The following is a 20,094-nucleotide window of genomic DNA, read 5'->3' as shown; positions in this document are numbered from 1 at the left end:
GTCATCAGTGCTATAAAGCAAGGCAACCGCTGCCATTACATCAGTCTTTCTTGCCGTGGACCTCATAGCAGAAGCAGTTCGCAAGTGTGCCAGTCGGTGACTACCAGAGTTTGAACTACAGCTGAAAATGTCTAAAAGCTTAGTACCCCATTGGGAATCCTTTTTTCTTGCACTAACCAGTGTCCAAACAACAGTTGCCTCGCCTGTGGAAAGCAGATCTCACAGCGAGACTTCAATTCATACTGCATCACTTGTTTAGGTTTTGGCCCTCTTTAACAAGAGGACCATTTGTCATAGAGCTCTTATTGTAGACAGGTATTTTCGTCTTCCATCTTTGCATTCTGAAATGGCGTCCATCAACCAACAATCCATAGATATGCCGAAAAAACGTAGAGATAAAGATAGAGACAGACCACACAAGGTTAAGCCTTCAGACGACTCTACTGATAAGCAGGTCATCAGTTCTCCGGAATTCAGTGAGGCTCATTCGCAGCCCTTGATGCCCAATCCGATATCTACGGAGGCCACTTATCGAGACCCTTTCGGAGTCCGGTATGCCGCTGAAATCTTCTTAGTCTTCCGAGCCTTTGGCTGTCTCTGCCTCAGTTGGGTCCGTAGCCATGACGTAGGCACCGGCTTCCGAGGAGGCCTCTCGCACTACCGAATCTAGACAAAAAACGTCTTCTCATCTGACTACCATTTCTCCCAGACCAGTGGGTACTCTTAGGCCTAGAAGCCAGGCCACTCCTAGAAAATCTACCTCTAGCCACCATCTTGCTCCTGCTCCACCACCCCAAGCACTAATGCTTAAAATGGCAGAGGATCTTAGCTCCCTTATCAGGGGTAATCAGGCCACAACTTTTAAAAGGAATAGACACCCTTCCCCTGAAATTATGACAGAATAGGATTCTGAGGAATCTGATTATTCAGATTTTGAAGAGGAACAGCAACCTCTGACTGCTTATGAGGATTCAGATGCAGAGGAATCCATTCCTTCTGCCTCCCTCCCAGAAGACCTTTCCTTTGGGGAAACCCTTCACACCCTCAGGGAACATTTCCACTGGGAATCTCAGGACTTTCCTCAGTCTAAGAAAAGACTAAGAGAGTTTCTGGACCTGCCCCACCACAGACCCCTGGCCATCCCCCCTAACTTAGAAGTGGTGGATGATGTTTTCCATGAATCTAGCTTAGCCCCTGATGCCCTCACACCTGCTCCCAGTACCGGATTCTCACAAATACCTGTACAGAAATACTGCTTAAGGCATCGAGGTCATTACACAAGGACCTAAAGGATCTAAGGCTAGTTCTGCCAAGAATCCTATAACTTCTGATAAAGATTCCAGATCTCTGGACAGATGGGGTAAAGAAGTATACACCTCTGCAATCTTAGCTGTCAGAGCACTCAACTGTCAGTTCCATATGTTAAAATATGAGCAACACACTTTGGAACTATTAAAGCAAAAGATTTCAACCTTTCCTGACTGTGCCAATTCGAAAGAGTTAGCAGATTTACTGCACTCTACTTGTCAAGTGGCTAAACACTCATTTCACAGTGGATATGACTCCCTAGAAGCCTCAAGTAGGGCAGCAGTGTCAGGATCTCTCATTACGAGACATGAAAGGCTGAAGGAACAACCTCTCCCTGATCATATCAAGTCTAAATTAATTGATACACCCTTTGATAATGACCGCTTGTTTGGAGTAAAAGCAGAAGAGGTGCTTAAAAAGATGGAAGACAAAGCACAATCTATGCAAACAGTAAAAGATTTCTTTCAGGTTCAACCTCCTAAGTTCAGCAGGAATTTTCCCTCTAAGCACTGGTCCTTCCCTGCACCTAGCAGACAGGGGCAAGGTAAGCCCCGCAGGGACAGACCATCCAGGCCCCTATCCCAGGGACAGCAGAGAACCAAACAGTGGACCACTTCCTCCCCCAAAAGCAGGGAGTTCTAAGCTATCTGTCTATGGCAAAAACTCTCAATGACTCCCACTCCCCCCTCTGCCCTCCTTTCACTCACCAAAAGCTAGGAGGAAGGCTCTCTCTCTGCAAAGAAAATTGGCTTTCTGTAACAAAGGACCAATGGGTCCTAAAGATAATTTTTCAGGGATACAAATTCTCTTTCGACAAATTCCCAATTCCAACAGGGTACCCAGACTTACCTCAAAATCAGTGGGCAGAGGCATTGAAACAGGTTCAAACTCTCATATCCCAGGGGGCAGTAAAACCTGTCCTCTCAGATCAAACAGGCAAAGGCTTTTATTCCAGACTATTCCTTGTTCCCAGAAAAGAGGGCACTTGGCGCCCCATCCTGGATCTATCCATTCTGAACAGCTCCCTGGTGGTCCCCAAATTCAAAATGCTAACTTTGCAGCAGCTACTGCCTATGCTGACAAAAAATGCCTGGTTAGTGACCCTAGACCTAAAGGATGCCTACTTCCACATCCCCATCAGGGAATCGTGCAGGAAGTTCCTGCGCTTCAGGGCAAGTTCACAACATTTTCAGTTCTCTGCACTACCATTTGGCTTATCTACTGCTCCCAGGGTATTCACCAAATGCTTAGCCCAGGCCATAGCATTTTGCAGACAGAAAAATGTTCAGATTTACCCTTATCTGGACGACTGCTTCATGCAGGCAGAGTGTAAAGAAAAGCTGCTCCAGGACCTCCTCTTTGTCAAAACCCTCCTGACTTCCTTAGAGTTCACCATCAGTGAGAAGTTGCACATCAACCAGAAGGAAATGACGGCAGTACAAAATGCTCTCACATCCTTCAAACCCCTTCAAACCCCATCTTAGGCCAGGGGTTCTCTTTATCAAAACAGACAACACCACAGTAATGTGGTACATCAACAAACAGGCAGGGACCCAATCTTACCCTCTGTGCAGGCTGGCCATGAACCTCTGGCTGACAGCCTCCTCCATGGGATTACACCTAATTGCCCAATACCTACCAGGGATCAACAACACTCTGGCAGACCACTTAAGCAGAAACTTACTGGACCCCCATGAATGGCAACTCCACAGAAAAATCTTTTTGCAAGTCACTCAGGAGTGGGGAACTCCGGAGGTGGATCTCTTTGCTTCGCACTTCAACTACCAGCTGAAAAAAGTCTGTACCAGGGAGTATTACCACCTAGCCTGGAAGGTGGATGCCTTGACCTTCCCCTGGAACTCCCCGTTTGTGTACGCATTCCCTCCTCTGTGTCTTATTCCCAAAGTACTGATCAAGATAAGGAAGGAGAGACCAAATATCTTATCCAAATAGCCACCCCTATAGTGCCTTTTTTAGGCAAGGTTCAAAGGATAAAACCACCACCGTAACGAACACAAACATGCAAAATCTGAAGGTAATGCTACTCAATGCTAGAAGTCTAAACCTCAAAATGCACTCCCTTGAGGCACTCCTAAAAATGGAGAACATCGATATCTGTGCAGTAACTGAGACCTGGTTCAAGGCTCCAGAGAGCACCCCTGCAATACCAGGCTACAATTCTTACCACACTTTTCGGCCACAAAACCAAGAACAAAGCACTAAAGGTGGAGGAGTGTCCATATTCACCAAGGATATTCACACCTCCAGGCTAGTTGCCCAACACAATGCATCTGAAATTCTCTAGGTGCAACTAACACTAGGTAAGACTGCAATCCAAATTGTAACTTGCTACAGATCCCCACCATGCCCCAAGATTCTCATTACACCTTTCTAAACATACTGGGGATAATTAAAACCAGTTTTAATTATCCTACGTTTATTTTGAGTTTATTTATTGATTTAAACTTAGATCTGTTCAGGTCTCATATCATACTATTTTGGTCTCCGGAGTGAACCTTTTGTGTGGTTTTAGTAACGGCAGTTCACTTTCTCATCTCCTTGTACCTTTCTAAACATACTGGAAAATATTAAGATACAAGCAAATGCCCTAATACTGGGTGATTTCAACTACCATGCCATTAATTGGGAAAACTACTTCGGTACCAACTCCTTTTCCCAACGGTTCTTGGAATTCATAAATTCCATTGCCCTGGATCAACTAATCCATTGTCCCACCAGGGGCTCCAATATCCTAGACCTGGTCATTACCAACATGGGAGATAGATGCTCCACACCAGTGGTCACCCCCTCATTGGTCAGGTCTGACCATAAGCAAATCACCCTTGACATCCACATCCAACCCCCCACCCCCCAGTAAGGAAACCTCCTTAAAAAACTTCTCCAAAGCCAACTTCAAGCTACTGAAGTCAGAAGTGACAAACTTCACAACACCCACGCAGATGGGATCTGGAGGTTCGACTGCAGAATCCTACACTAAGGCACTGTACGAGCACATTCACTCGTGCATGAATCGTGCCATACCAAATAGAACCAAGATGCTCTTCTCCCAAAAAAGGAAGCCAGTCTGGTGGTCCCCTGTTATAAACAAACTATACAACAGAAGGAAGAAACTGTTGCAGAAAAGAGGAAAATTCCAGGATGCAAAAAAAACTCCCTCACCGGCGTCAGTAAGAAGCTGAGATCCCTCATAAAATCCTCAAAAGCTAGTTACGAAAATAAAATTGCCAAAGATTCCAAAGACAACCACAAGGCATTCTATAGTTATGTCAAGAATCTAAATGGCAATGCTCAGATCTGCTCTGAGCTACAACAGAATGGCATTAAATATACTGATCCCTAGGATATTGCCAATATCCTGGCAGATCGATTTAGTGCCAACTTCATCCCCCTCTCATCCCCTAAAGGGCCCATCTCAATACCAAAAGATTGCCAAATTCCGATAATCATGGCCACACAGGTAGAAACCGCACTCTCCAAAGCTAAGAATACAGCATCCATGAGACCAGATGACATCCCAGGCTGTGTACTACATGAACTACAAAATGAACTGGCACCTCACCTAAGTATCATGTTTAATCATAGCCTCACCTCAGGTTTTGTGCCCACTGAGTGGCGCACAGCTACAGTTATCCCGCTCCACAAGGGAGGATCCGCCTTGGATCCCGGGAACTACCGTCCCATCAGTCTAAAGAGCCTGATCTGCAAGAGCATGGAACGCATTATTATGGAACTTATAAACAAAGACATTGGCAACCTTCAAACACTGGACCCCACCCAGTTTGGGTTTGTGAAGGGCCGATCTTGTCTTCTGAATCTGATTGACTTCTTCAAATCAGTCTCCAGAGCTGTGGACGAGGGTAAGGCAGTCCACACAGCCTATCTGGACCTCACCAAGGCCTTCGACACCATACCCCATTCTGGAATCCTAGATAAACTTACTAAGCTGGGCATAAATCCCTACGTCACTCGTTGGGTTGCCAGCTGGCTTACTGACAACCCAGACTGCAAAAGTAGCCAACTCCAAATCCAGCTCCAGACAAGTGACAAGTGGAGTACCTCAGGGTTCAGTCCTGGGACCAATCTTGTTTGGCATCTACTTCTCTGAAGTACAGGCCAACACTAAGGGACTCTGGCTAACAAAGTTTGCAGATGACTGCAAACTGGGAGCCATTATTGAATCCCCAAATTATATGGATATTCTACAAAAGGGCCTTACAGAAACAGATGCCTGGTGCCAGAGCCATGGGCTCAAGCTTAATGCCAAGAAATGTATAGTTATCCCCTTTGGAAAAAAACATGTACCCATGAATTACCACATAGGTAGCAGGACACTAAACATCAAAAGTGTGATGAGAGACTTGGGGACACTGGTGGACAGTGGTCTCACTTTCGATAACCACATCTCCACAACAGTCAGGAAATCCTTCTATGTGGCACACCTCATCACTAAGGGCTTTTCATCCAGAAAAAATGAGGTCATTGTCCCACTGTACTCATCCCTCATTAGACCCATTGTAGAGTATAATGCCCCGTTTGGTATGTACCTCACAAGACATCTGCAACAGCTGGAAAGGCCACAGAAATACCTCACTAAAAGAATCACAGGCCTAAAGCAGATGCCGAATGCTGACCGTCTAAAAAAAACTCCAGCTGTACTCTGTGGCATATCGTCTACTCAGAGGCGATCTCTGCTTAACAGGCCATGTCAAACCCTGAGCTGTTGGACATGCTCCACTTAAAGAAATCCCAATCCCTCAGAGCCACACACTCCAGGGATCTAAACCTTATCACAATGAACAAAACATGCTGGAGGGATAGGTTCCTGACCCAAAGACTCCCCATACGCTGGAATAGACTGCCCATACATGTAAAGCAGAGCGCCTCACTGGCCCTCTTCAAAAGGAACCTTGATGATTGGATGGGAGATAGGAAATTCACCCCTCACCCCGGGAATCATGTCAGTCGCCCTGCTGGACAGGGGCCCAGATAAGTAAATATTGTGGAAATAAATATCCAGGGAATTGTTATGGCTAGGCTTGCATAGGCCTTAGAGCCGCTAGCCTAGCACCAACCTATGAAAAGCCATCCTCATTGTTCCAGATTGACCCAGACAGCATTGGTACCCCGTACTGCGTAGCCTGACATCACCGACTCCCAGGCTGCTTCCCCTAATCTCAGACCTGTTAACTCAAGTGTGTGTGTGGGGGGGGGGTGCTACGCCCAGACTTGCAGACTGTCAAACTATCAGTATGGCCAATACTCTAAAGGCAAACAAGGGGTCCCTGTTAAGCAAACAGATCCTGGATATTATCACAGAGGCCAGGAGGCACCAGAAAATTTTACGCAGGGAAATGGAAAAGATTCTGCTCCTGGAGCCAGTCCAGAGGGGGCAGTACCTCACAACCTTCCATCCCTCTTACCATGGACTACCTAGCAGAGTTACTCAATAGTGGCCTGTCTTTCTCTTCTTTTAAAATCCTCTCCTCAGCCATTTCAGCTCATTTTGATACAGATCTGCCCCTGTTATTACATCCTTTGATTAAACAATTCCTCAGAGGGGCTTCTAATAGACCTCCCAGAAGGCTGCCCACACCAGGCTGGGACCTGAATTATGTTTTGGAAAAACTAACTTTACTACCCTTCAAACCTGCTGCTTCAGCAGAACTGAGATACCTCTCCTGGAAGACTGCTTTCCTAATAGCCATCACCTCAGCCAAAAGGGTTTCAGAACTTCAGGCACTTATGGCCATTGAGTCGTCCATCATTTTCCATGCAGACAGGGTCTCCCTGAGGACTTAGCCCCTCCTTCATGCCTAAGGTGGTATCTAATGTGACTCTTAACCAGGCCATGCATCTGCCCACCTTTTTTCCTAACCCTCAAAACAAGGGGGAAAGAATTCTGCACTCACTAGACTTGCACAGACAGCTCGGATACTACTTGGACCACACTAAACCCTACAGGGAAACAGACCAGCTTCTTGTCAGCTTTGCCCCAGGGGTAGAGAAGGAAGTCCATTTCCAAGCAAGCCATTTCCAAATGGCTATCGCATTGTATTCATTTCTGTTACAGATTGCATGGGAAACCACCCCCTAAGTCTTTTCATACCCATTCTACTAGGGCAGCCTCCATTTCCATAGCATTCCTCAAAGGAGTTCCCACCAAGGACATCTTAGAAGCTGCCACCTGGACCTCTGTCCATACCTTTACAAAGCATTACCACCTACATCTTTTCTCTAAGGCCAGGGCAAGGGTGCCTCTGCCATTCTGCAGAGCATGCTGACCTATGCCTAGGTCTCTAACTAATCCTTTCACCCCTCTCCTCAGCTTTGGGAATCCTCCCACAGGTGATGAATGCAACAGTGAAACATGAAGAACATAGTACAGTTGTGTACACTTACCATAAATGTAGATGTTTGAGTGTATTCACTATTGCAATCCTGGTTTCCCTCCCTCCTTCCCCCTTATATCCTCTTTCCTTAGGGAGACACAAGCTTCTCACAATGGCTTTTGCCATCAGGACCACTTTACCATATTTCCTTGGGCTTCTGATGGGTTAGGGCAAGAAAAACTGATGTAATGGCGGCGGCTGCCTTGCTTTATAGTACTGACAACCTGACAGTCTACAAGCGACAGCAGCTGATGCAAAAAAAAATGACTCTGTATTCGGGCCGGCCGAGGGCTTACCACAGCAGGGATAACACAGAGGTGATGACTGCAACAGTGAAACACGAAGAACATCTACATTTATGGTAAGTGCACACAACTGTACTTTTCATTATTACTAAAGCATTGAAAATCATGATAATACGTATATTATAAATAGTTGAAAGTTAGCATTTGAATACGTATTGTCTGCCAGCATTATCTTAAACTGTAGTACTTGGTATTTTCTATAGTTTAAACTGTTTTTCTTTGATTGCTTGTTCTACTTAGGTGTCTCTGCGCTGAACCTGAAAATGGACTCTCTGGATCAGTTTTCTATCACTGTTAACTAACAAATAAAAAAGTAAATAAACAGACAGCCATAAACACTGGGAGCAGTAAAAATGTTGCTTTGTCTTACTTTGCCCAGAGTAAATCGTTCTGAACCAGAACCTTTTATCCCTGCATGACAGTAATTCTCTAATTTTTGAATAGCACCAACTTTTAACTCATTTTAAAGTTAGATGGGGAAATGAGTTAAAACTCACAGGCATATAGTTTTGGAATATGCCAAACAAGGCTGTTAACCATCACCTTTAGTTGCCCTGAATGAAGTGGTGGGAAAGTCCACCCTCTGTTTTCAGACTAGAGATTACAGTTACTGTAGAGGACTGAGGTAGACGCAAGTAATTGCTGTTCAGTACTGTCTGAATAACTACTGGCCTTCATCTGTCGCTGTCTTTCTTTTCAGACCCAGCGCCATCCTGTAGTTCCACTGTGTTCATACCATCGGCCAAAGATTTAGCATCTGTTCCAAAGCCTAACAGTTTTCTCTTCAGGTCTACATCCAAAAATAATGTGAAACGTGCATCAGGTATGTTAAAGGTTACAGACTGGATGGAAGTAAGGTACATGCTTGCTGTAATTTGATTGACCTTATGCTTTTGGTCAGGTGACTTTTTAAGTATAGTGCTAGCAGTGGATATGCTCACACCACTGTATTGCAGAAGCTGAATTTTGCAACAGGGCTGTCTGTCTTGAAAGTTTTCAGTTTTTATTAGAATTTAGAATGCTTTTTATTGAAATTGGCTTTGTGGCTGTGGCTCTCTGTCCCCCTGTGGTTCTGTTTTGCTAATCCAATTTCAATAAAAAGCATTGTAATAATGACAGAGGTACAATATTTTAGTCTTTAAGTAAAATGTTGTCCATGTGTCATTAGTGAGACAATACACACATACACACACCACATCCATTCAAAATAACAGTTATATACAGACATGCGCACAGACATACACATACGCGTGCATGCACACTCCCTAACACTATGGCATCTGTCACGGGAACGGCGAGTAGAGCCCCATTCTTGGTAGTGGACCCCAAGAGTGACGATATAAGAGTGGTAGCATTGTTGTCTGTTAGTAGTTGACAATGTCAGAGCAGTCGGTTACAGCTAAGACCTGTTTGTGGGCACACCTGTATTACAGAAGTTATTTGAACTGCACTGGGCTGTGTATTTAAAACTGTATCAAAAAGAAGTCTGCTTAAGACACTTGGATTACAAAAGTACAGTGTAAATGACATTTTGATGTAGTTCACTTTAGGAATTCATGGATATTTTAGAGAAGCTACAAGGCAGTTATATGACAGCAGTTTTGGCTTTTATGTATCTTATAGATACTTGTTAAACAAAATGAAAATAGACTGGCAGGACATTGCTGGGTTGTAAACTCCAGCTTCAGTATTTTCTCTAGTGACTGAATAAAAGAAATATTTCTAGCTTATAAATAAAGCAGATGTCACATTTTTATATATTCAAGGCTAACCGATTCACAATTATGCATAGTACAGGACCCTTGTCAACAGAACGTTCTCACTCTTGAATGACTTAACGGTTTTCCTCCTATAATGTTGATTCTAATGCCATACGCTTGCAGTATTGACTCGAAACGGCAAATAAATGACTTGCAACTCCCCTCTTGTAATACTAAAGTTATGTCAGATACCTGCATTAATAACCCATAACAGCAGAAGGGCGCACTTAAAGATGAAAAAATAAAAATATAAAAAAAAAAAAAAAGATTTTTTTAATAAAGAATGCTTTTTATTGAGTCATTCTAAAAAAGTGAAAAATAAGGAAGAAGACTGAAAACTTTGCAAAAGAAACTCGGACAAGCTGATTTCAGAAGAGCATTTGAGGCTGATTTTACTGATTGTGATAATGAGGTATCAGAAGAAATAGCAGCAGTCAGCAAAACCAATCTCAGATGGTTTTCTGCAATTAGCTTGTCTTTGTTTCTTTTGCAGTTTTCACTCCTCTTCCTTATTTTTTCTTTTTATAACGCCTTAATAAAAAGAACTCTCTATTAAAAAAAAACGTTTTTAATATTTTTATTGCATACAAGTTTTGTTAAACATTGTATGGAAGCATATACTATACTCATGCAATGAAGAAATGTCAAGCAGTCGGCATCCTGACATAGTTGTGGGGAAAAAATAGAGAAACCAGCAACACTGCTGCCTCCTTTATAGAAGCAAAATATAGTATATTCACTTTAAACACTTCTCTTGATAACAATAACTGATAAAGAATTAACAAACAATACAAATTAGGGGGCTATATGAATGATCTGAGGCAAGAATTAAAGTGGGAAGATTCCTCTGTGGTAAGTTGTGTTTGAACAGAGGAACTAGGCGGGGGTGTCGTCTTTATTATTGTTGTTGTTGTTCCTTCGGCTTTTCCTGGATAGGGGTTGCCACAGCGGAACTCCAGTCTGCTAATGATTGGCAGTAGATTTTTATGGTGCCGAGGTGCCAGCCTGACGCCCAACCTTCAACGAAGGCCCGCCCATTCACGCATGTCTTTCAAATGCCACTCTACCGCGGGGATGACATGCAGACTCCACACAGAAGGTGCTTCAGACGAGAATCGAATGCAGGGGTGTCCTCTTTACCCTTTGTTATTTGCTTTATATTTAGAGCCTTTGGATTAAAAATAAGGGACTCAAAATGCAAAGATTTAATCGGTATGGTAATCAAGAAATGTTGGCTTTGTTTGCATATGACCTTATTTTGTACCTGATAAATCTTGACTAGCATATCTAAGTGTTGTGGAACATTTTGAGGCCGTTTCAGGTGTTTTAGGGATATAAAATTGATGACGATAAAACAAAGGCTATTGCCATTAATTATTAATTCACACATGAATTGGTTCAGCAGTGCCCATTTTTATGGGGACACTATAAGATTAAATATTTAGGAGTGTAGATTAAAAAGGCTTCTGTTATAGCAGCCAAGGATATGCGGGAAGCGATTAAACAAAAAACTGAGAAAATGGGAGTGCTTGTTTGTGGATATGGATAGTAAGATACAGTCAGTAAAAATGTTTAGTCTCTTTAGTTTTATATAAGGAGCAAGCATATGTTTATCAACCAGAGATGCTGCGGACAGTAATTAGTAAAGAGTTGAAGGAATTTATCTGGGAGGGGAAAAGAGCAAGAGTTAAGTGGGATAAGTCGATGCCTCCAATAGAACAAGGTGATTTTTGAGCATCTGATTTAAGGAGATGTGTTAGAGGTACATAGTTAAGACTCGTGTACATAACACAAGAGAAGGTTATAATTCAAAGTGGAAGTATCCTTAAGGAGAATAACAATAACCATATAGTACATAATATCTATAAAGTAACAGAAAGTGTTAAGAACTAAGCCAGTACTCGAATAGAGAAAGGAGATTTTGTCTGTAGGGATGAATGCGAGTAGGGGTATAGAAAATAGACAAAAGGGGGTGGAATTTACTGGAGAAAATTGGCAAAGGAACCAAAGTATTAGGAGCAAATAACTAGAGAGGGAAAGGTAATAAGGGTGGGATGAGGTCAAGAAGATGTTTCTACTGCATGCTAGAGACTTCCTTCCTTACTAGGGATCAGTATCAGAGTATGGGCAAACACAAAGGGATAGGGTAAACTTAAGGGAAAGACCTGTTCTGGTGGGATTTGTAGTTGAATCTAGAAAAGAAGCTGCTGTTAAAAGGGGTAATTACTAGAGGATATAAAATATTGCATGGTAACTGTAGATCAGAGTGTAAAGTGTGTATGCTATATCTTTTAGAAGCATGCGAGGTGTACGTGCAGGTATAAATTCCAGACACGTGCAATCCCTAGTGCCATTTTGTAGCAGCAGCCAGACAGTAAACAAAAACAGCCACAAGGTTTTCTAGAAGGTTCCAAGAAAGGTGTAAGCTCCAGCGCCAGCTCACTGCAATACAAACGTGAATCAGCAAAACCCAAATCTAGCTTTATTGTTAACTGTCGCAATTGTGCGAATCTTGAGTCTAAAAGAGAGAAGTGCTTGGCATTTGGTCAGCAATGTCACGCGTGTGAAAAATGGAACCATTTCCAAACGTTTTGTAAATCAAGTAAGCCTCACACAGTTGTAAAGAAAGGTCTCACAAAGAAGCAGGTTGATCAAGTAGAGCCGAAGTAGTCAGCTTTCTGTGTAGATGGTGTATCAGTGCTTGGTGAAAGAGTTGATGCAGTTAACTTATTAACAAGAAGTAAAGTGTTTTGTACTGTCTGGATTAATGGAAAATCCACAGTGCTCAAAGTAGACACTGGGTCAAAGTATAATGTTATATCAGCAGACACATTTACAAGAGTGAGAACTAATGAACAACTCAATATAACCAGCATTGCGAGACTTGTTTCTTATGGAGGTGAAGAAATTTAAACCAAAGGTTCAGTGATACTTTCATGTTATCTGGCCAAGAACTGTTACAGCTTGTTATTCTACATAATCCGAAGACCAGTGCAATCTTTATTGGGTCTCAAAGATAGTTTTAGAATGCATCTGCTTTCTTTTGCTAAAGAAGTTCATCATGTGAGTGCAGTTCCATGTTCTAATTTTTCCGAAGCCATTTTCTCAAGAGTATGCTGATGTTTTTGATGACAAGTTAGGCAAACTTCCAGTTGTGTATCCATGATGTTAGACCCAGAGGTCACTCCAGTAGTCAGACCAGCAAGAAGAGTTCCATTAGCTATGTAAGATAAAGTCAAAGCTCAGTTGGATAAAATGGTGCAGCAACATGTGATTTCAACAGTCACAGAACCAACTGAATGGGCGTTGTCCATGGTAGCTGCTCACAAAAACACACAGGTGAATTCAGAATATGCATTGACCCGTAAGATTTGAACAAAGCATTGTAGACCGTATCGTCCAATGCGCATTTAAAGAAGTTGAAGCTCTAATACTGAATGTCACTATATTTTCTGTTTTGGATACAAAGAGTTCATTTGGGCAAGTGTTGCTTGATCGCAAATCTCCATTTCTAACTACTTTTGGTAATCTGGCAAGATACAGATTCCTAAGGATGCCATTTGGAATAAATTCTGTAAGTGAAGTTTTTCAGCATGCAGTGGAACAAATTTTTTCGGGTTATCCTTGTGCCATAATAGTAGATCTATTGATTGGAGGCAATGGTGAAGCAGAGCATGACAGAAACCTCAAGAAAGTTCTAGACAGAGCATGTCAAGTGAACTTAAAGCTTAATCCTCTGAAGTGCATGCAGACTTCCAGAACAAATACAGACTTCCAGAAGTTATGTATGTAGGTCATTTCTTTACAAGTACAGGCTTGAGACCTGACCCGACCAAGCAAGCAGCTATTGTATAAATGTCAGCGCCAGACAATATATAAAGTTTGCAGCATTTTCTGGGCATGGTCAACTATCTAGGCAAATTTATACCAGACTTCAGTAAGTTGACAGTATCTTTAAGAGAGCTAACACGCAAATATGTTGCATGGTCATAGTTGGAGCATCATTGGAAGGCATTTGAAGACCTTAAGCAGAAAATTGCCACCCCACCTATGTTAAGATACTGTGATGTAAACAGATCAGTTACTCTCCTGTGATGCTTCATAATTTGGCCTAGGTGCAGTTATACTTCGAGGGCACACCAGCAGCCTATGCATCTAGAACACTAACCCAAACTGAGATGCAATATGCTCAAATTGAGAAAGCTTTTGGCTATAGTATTTGCATGTTCTAAGTTTCATGAATATGTGTATGGTCGAGCTATTCAGATTGAGACTGACCACCAACCTCTAGTTACTATTCTAAGGAAGCCTATGCATTCCACTCCAGCGAGATTACAGAGATTGATGCTTAAATTGCAAAAGTGCAATTTCAGATTGGTCTACACTAAAGGCAAATTGCTGTATCTGGCTGATGCCTTATCCAGATCAACCAGAAGTACAACAGAGCAGCTTGATGCAGAGAATTTTGACTTTGACATGATGTCAGTGCAGAATTTTTCCACCACTATACTTGGAGAGTTAAGAGGTCACACTTAGACTAACCCAATTTCACAGAAGCTCAGTCATGATATTAATGTCTGATGGCTGTCAAAGCAATCTAGTGTATCACCTGAGGTGCAAGCGTATTTTCCTTACAGAGATGAATTATTGATGGAAGATGGCATTATTTTCAAAGGTCTTAAAATTGTTTTTCCTGCTTCCTTACAACAAGAATATATTCAGATTTTGCTTTGTGGTCACCCAGGATCCACACCCACTAAGAGAAGAGCAAGAGAATTGGTATTTTGGACTTTGGTATCAAAAGACATTGGTAGAGTTCTTTCTACTTCAGTATGCAGTAGTACTGGACTGCATTTACAAAGAGAGCCACTTCAGGTAACTCAAGTCCCTGAACTGCCTTGGTCTGCTGTAGCAAATGATATCTTTGAGTGGAACAATCAACACTACTTAGTTTTGTTAGACTCTTATTTGAATTGGCTTGAGATTGATCTACTACCAAACTTTAACTTCAACTGCTGTCATTACTAAGTTGAAACATCATTTCTCAGTTCATGGTAGTCCACACAACTTTTTTCTGGCAATGGTACTTAATTCACTAGCCAGTTGTTTCAGAAATTTGCAAAAGAATGGGACTTTGTACATGTCACTAGTAGTCCAGAATATCCTCAGTCAAATGGTCTAGCTGAACATGCAGTGCAGAATCCTTAAACAAAAAATTTCCTCCTTTCCTGCATGGGCAGAATCTAAAGATTTACAGGATTTAATGCATTCTGCTGGGCAAGTAACTAAGCACTGTTTGCACTCTGGTTTTGATGTCCTAGAAGCTTCTTGCAGGGCAGCAGTCACCGGATCTGTCATTAGAAGACATGCATGGCTTAAGGAACAACCCCTGCCAGACCATGTCAAATCAAAATTGTTGGATGCACCCTTGCACAAAGATAACTTACTTGGCACTAAAGCAGAAGAGGTCTTAAAAAAGATGGAAGAAAAAACAAAATCTATGCAGACTGTTAAAGATTTCTTACAGGTCCAGCCCCCCTAGGTTCAGCAGGCATTTTCCCTCCAAGAACTGGTACTTTCCTGCTCTGAGTAGACAGGGCCAGCCTAGGCCCCGTGGAAACAAACCCCCAGACAGCAGCCCCAGGTGTTGCAAAGATCTAAGCAGTGGACTACCTCCACTTCAAAACCAAGGAGTTCTAAGCCACCCCCTTATGGTAAGAGCTCACAATGACTCACCCCTTCCCAACCTCGCCTCTGGCCACCTTCACATACCCCTAGGAGGAAAACTCTCCTTTCACTCAAGCACCTGGGCCACCATTACCAAGGACCAATGGGTTATGAATATTGTGTGTCAGGGATACAAAATGTCCTTCCACACCCTACCAACCCCAGATCTACCACCAAATCAGTGGGCAGAGGCTCAAAAGCTAATCCATTTCCTGCTCTCCTTGGGGGCAGTAGAGCACGTTCCTGCAGTGCAGATAGGCCAAGGCTTCTACTCCAGACTTTTTCTGGTGCCCAGAAAAGAGGGCACCTGATGCCCCTTTCTGGTAATCCCAAAATTCACAATGCTCACCCTCAAACAGCTGCTACCCATGCTGTCCAAGGACTCCTGACTAGCCACCCTGGACCTAAAAGAGGTCTACCTTCACATTCCTATCAGGGAGTCCTGCAGAAAATATCTCCGCTTCAGGGCAGGATCTCAACACTTTCAGTTCTCTGTGCTTCCATTTGGCTTAACTACTGCTCCCAGAGTTTTCACAAAATGCCTGGCTCCGGCCATTGCCTTTTGCAGACAAAAAAATATTCAAATTTACTCCTACTTAGACGACTGCCTTATTCAGGCAGACAGCCAGGAAAAGCTGCTCAAAGACCTGGCCTTTGTAAAGGTCCTACTAACCTCCCTAGGGTACGCAGTCAATGAAAAAAAATCTAAACAGGTACCCTCCAAAAGGGTAATCTTCCTGGGAGCAAGTCAGGACACAGCATCCCAGATGGCATGCCTTATACCAAAGAAACAAATTTTCCTCTCAGCTTACTTCTCTCAACTGGCCACCAGCCCCCAGCTTTCTGCAAGGAAAATCCTGCAAGCCGTGGGGTTCATGGCCTCTTGCATACTCCTCATTCCATATGCCCGACTGCATATGAGGAAACTTCAATGGTACCTAAAGAGCCTTTGGTGTAAACACTCTCAAGATCTGGAAACTCTTCTGCCTATTATTCCTTGTCTGTGGAAGGAATTTCTTTGGTGAGCAACAGCCTGCTCCCACAACAAGGGACTGACCTTCTCCCCACACCGAGCTGCCCAGACCATCACCACAGATGCATCAGACTGTGCTTGGGGTGCACACCTGAACGGCAGGTGCATACAGAGCCAGTGGCACCCCCAGCAACTCCCCCTGCACATCAGTCAAAAAGAGATGATGGCTGTGCAGCAGGCCTTGATAGCTTTCAAACCTCTTCTCTCTCCAGGGGTTCTCCTGATCAAAAGAGACAACACCATTGTGATGTGGTACATCAACAGGGAGGGAGGGACTCACTCCTACCGGCTGTGCAGGCTGACCATGACCCTTTGGTTCACAGCCTCTTCCATGCAAATACACCTGTTAGCACAATACCTGCCAGGCTTTCTCAACTCCCTGGCAGACCAATTAAGCAGAAAACTCTTGGACCCCCACAAGTGGCAGCTCAGCAGAAACACCTTCTTCCTAATAACTCAGAAATGGGGAACCCCCGGAGGTCGACCTCTTTGCCACGCACACCAGTCATCAGCTCAGCAAATTCATCACCAGGGAGCATCACTGCATGGCTTGGAAAGTGAATGCCCTGTCCTTCCCCTGGGTAAACCTCTCAGTCTATGCCTTTCCTCCCCTACCTCTCATTCCCAGGGTACTGCTCAAAATAAGGGAGGAAAACCCAAGGACCATTGTCATAGTTCCAGACTGGCCTAGACAGCACTAGTACCCCTTGCTGTGCAGCCTGTCCCCGCTGCCTCCATGGAATCTTCCTGAGATTCCAAACCTCCTAACTCAGAGGGAAGGGGAATTTCTTGCACCCCCAATTGCAGACGCTCAGTTTGGCAGCTTGGCTTGTACCCTAACCCCTGACCAGCCTGCTATCCTCAGTAAACAGGTTCTGGATGTTATCCAAGAGGCCAGACGCCCTAACATCAGAAAGTCTTATGCAGATAAATGAAAAAGGTTCTGCACCTGTATCCAGGCTGAGGGCCAATACATCACAGCCCTCCATCCCTCTCATCCTGGATTACTTAGCTGACCTACTACACAGTGGTCCCTCTTTCTCCTCTATAAAAAATTCATGCCTCTGCTATTTCTGCTCATTTTCCCACTGAGCAGCCTCTTTTTTCACACCTTCTGATTAAACAGTTCATCAGAGGGGCTAGCAACGTGAGGCCCCCCAGAAGGGCACAAACACCAGCTTGGGACCTTAAAACTTTGTCTTGGAAAAGCTCACCCTGCCCCCTTTTGAACCAGCTTCTTCTGCAGAGCTAAAATTTCTCTCCTGGAAGACAGCCTTCCTCCTGGCCATCACTTCAACCAGAAGAGTCTCTGAGCTGCAATCTCTAATGGCTGTGGAACCCTTCATCATCTTCCAGGCAGACAGGGTATCACTCAGAACTAATCCATCCTTCATGCCCAAGGTGGTGTCCAGTGTGGCTCTCAACCAATCCATCCATTTACCCACCTTCTTTCCTAACCCCCAAAACAAGGTGGAAAGGATTCTGCACTCTCTAGATGTGCACAGCTGTCTCCAAGCAAACCATTTCCAAATGGATAGCACACTGCATCCATTTCTGCTACAAACAGCATGGCAAACCCTCCCCCCAAGGACGTCAGGACACACTCCACCAGAGCAGCCTTCACCTCTACAGCTTTCTTCAGAGGAGTCCCCACCAGGGGCATCCTGGAGGCTGCCACCTGGACATCTGTTCATACTTTTACCAAGCATTACCACCTGCCTCTCTTCTCTAAATCCAGGGCAGGGTTTGCCTCTGCAGTATTGCAGGGCATACTAGCCAGCCTCTAGCATCCTGGACTGCCTCCACCCATTTCCTCAGCTTTGGGAATGTATCCAAATGTGATGACTGCAACAGTGAAACACGAAGAATATAGTACAGTCATGTACATTTGCCATAAATGGTTTCCTTCCTGCCATCCCCCTTTCTCTTTTTGTTACCTTTCTTCCTTGTTGTTCTACTTTCCTTATAAGGGACATATTGGTTCATAGGTTGGTACTAGGCTATCAGCCGTAAGGCCTATACAAGCCTAGCCATAACAATTCCCTGGCTATTTCTTCCCACACTATTTACTTCCCTGGACCACTGTCTGGCAGGGCAACTGACGTGATCCCTGGGGTGAATTTCCTTTCTCCCATCCAATCGTCAAGGTTCCTTTTGAAGAGGGCCAAAGAGGCACTCTGCTTGTATGGGCAATCTATTCCAGAGTCTGGGGAGTCTCTGGGTCAGGAACCTATCCCTCCAGCATGCTTTTTTTATTGTGATGACAAGGTTTAGATCCCTGGAGCATGTGGCTCTGAGGGATTGGGATTTCTTTAAGTGTAGCATGTCCAACAGCTCTGGGTTTGACATGGCCTTGTATGTTAAGCAGAGATCGCCTCTGAGTAGACTATATGCGACAGAGTATAGCTGGAGTTTTTTAAGGCAGTCAGCTTAGGGCATCTGCTTTAGGCCTGTGATTCTTTTAGTGAGGTATTTCTGCGGCCCTTCCAGTTGTTGCAGTTGTCTTGAGAGGTACATACCAAACGGGGCATTGTATTCTATAATGGGTCTAATGAGGGATGAGTACAGTGGGACAATGACCTCCTTTTTTCTGGATGAAAAGCCCTTAGTGATGAGGTGTGCCATATAGAAGGATTTCCTGACTGTTGTGGCGATGTGGTTATCAAAGGTGAGACCACTGTCCACCTGTATCCCGAAGTCTCTTATTACACTTTCGGTGTTTAGTGTAGTGCCACCTATATGGTAATTTACGGGTACATGATCATCATGTTTCACTGTTGCAGTCATTACACTTGGGTTATCCTGCTGGCAGGCAACCCGCAGTCGGCCCAAGTTCCAAAGTCGTGGTCCGGCGTCGGTTGCTGTTGCCTCTTCCCTGATGTCAGTGCACCAGGGGTATAAAAGTTGCAACCAACGCCATTTTCTTCAGTCTTTCTTGCCGCGCGGTGCCCAAAGTAAAAGCAGTTCACAAGTGCCGGTCGGCCGACTCCTGAGATTTTCAAATTTGAGTTTCACAACCGAAGTCTTCAATAAAGCTAAGTACCCCGTTGGAGAAACTTTTTCTTGCTCCAGACCGATGTCAGTAAAAGTTAATGATTGTATTTCTTGTGGGAAGCAAATTACCTCATAAGGACTTTTACTCTTACTGTATTCCTTGCCTAGGCCCTGATCACGATGTTACCAGTTGTCGGTTTTGTGCCAGATTTAATAAACGCACTATTAAACGTCGGTGCGATTTTGCTTTACATTACTTTGGCTGAAGGTTTAATTACATAATGCCGTCGGAACAACCGACCTGAATTTATAAAAAACGCAAAGAAAAGGACAGGCATCCGAGGTCCAAAACCGACGACGAAGCCTTTTCTAGGCCAGTCGCCGGTTCTCAGTGAGGTGCTTTCACAGCCCCTGACACCTGCTACCTCAGAGCCACAGGCCGTAATGGACAGCCACGTAGAGACACCTAGGCCTGTGGAAACTCAAGGTATTGGGCCTATGGAAACTATTCCCTCAGATGGGTCCGGAGCCGCTGAGCAGGCATCGGCTTCTGTGGG

General features: G+C 44.0%; 1 protein-coding gene across 2 annotated transcripts in view; it reads left to right on the top strand.

Annotated features, from left to right (window-relative positions):
* LRCH4 (leucine rich repeats and calponin homology domain containing 4) overlaps nucleotides 1-20,094 on the top strand; it is a 1,419,989-nt gene that overhangs the window by 1,240,223 nt on the left and 159,672 nt on the right. For both annotated transcript variants that reach the window (XM_044077349.1, XM_044077347.1), the window contains exon 15: nucleotides 8,724-8,846. In XM_044077349.1, the coding sequence (XP_043933284.1) occupies nucleotides 8,724-8,846 (123 nt within the window). The remainder of the gene's footprint in view (nucleotides 1-8,723; nucleotides 8,847-20,094) is intronic.

Source organism: Protopterus annectens, chromosome 7.part0 (genome assembly GCF_019279795.1).
Source record: "Protopterus annectens isolate FY-2018-M chromosome 7.part0, PAN1.0, whole genome shotgun sequence".
Taxonomy (NCBI): Eukaryota; Metazoa; Chordata; order Ceratodontiformes; family Protopteridae; genus Protopterus; species Protopterus annectens.
The sequence above is the reverse complement of the archived record's forward strand: the minus strand, read 5'-3'. Positions and strand labels throughout refer to the sequence as shown.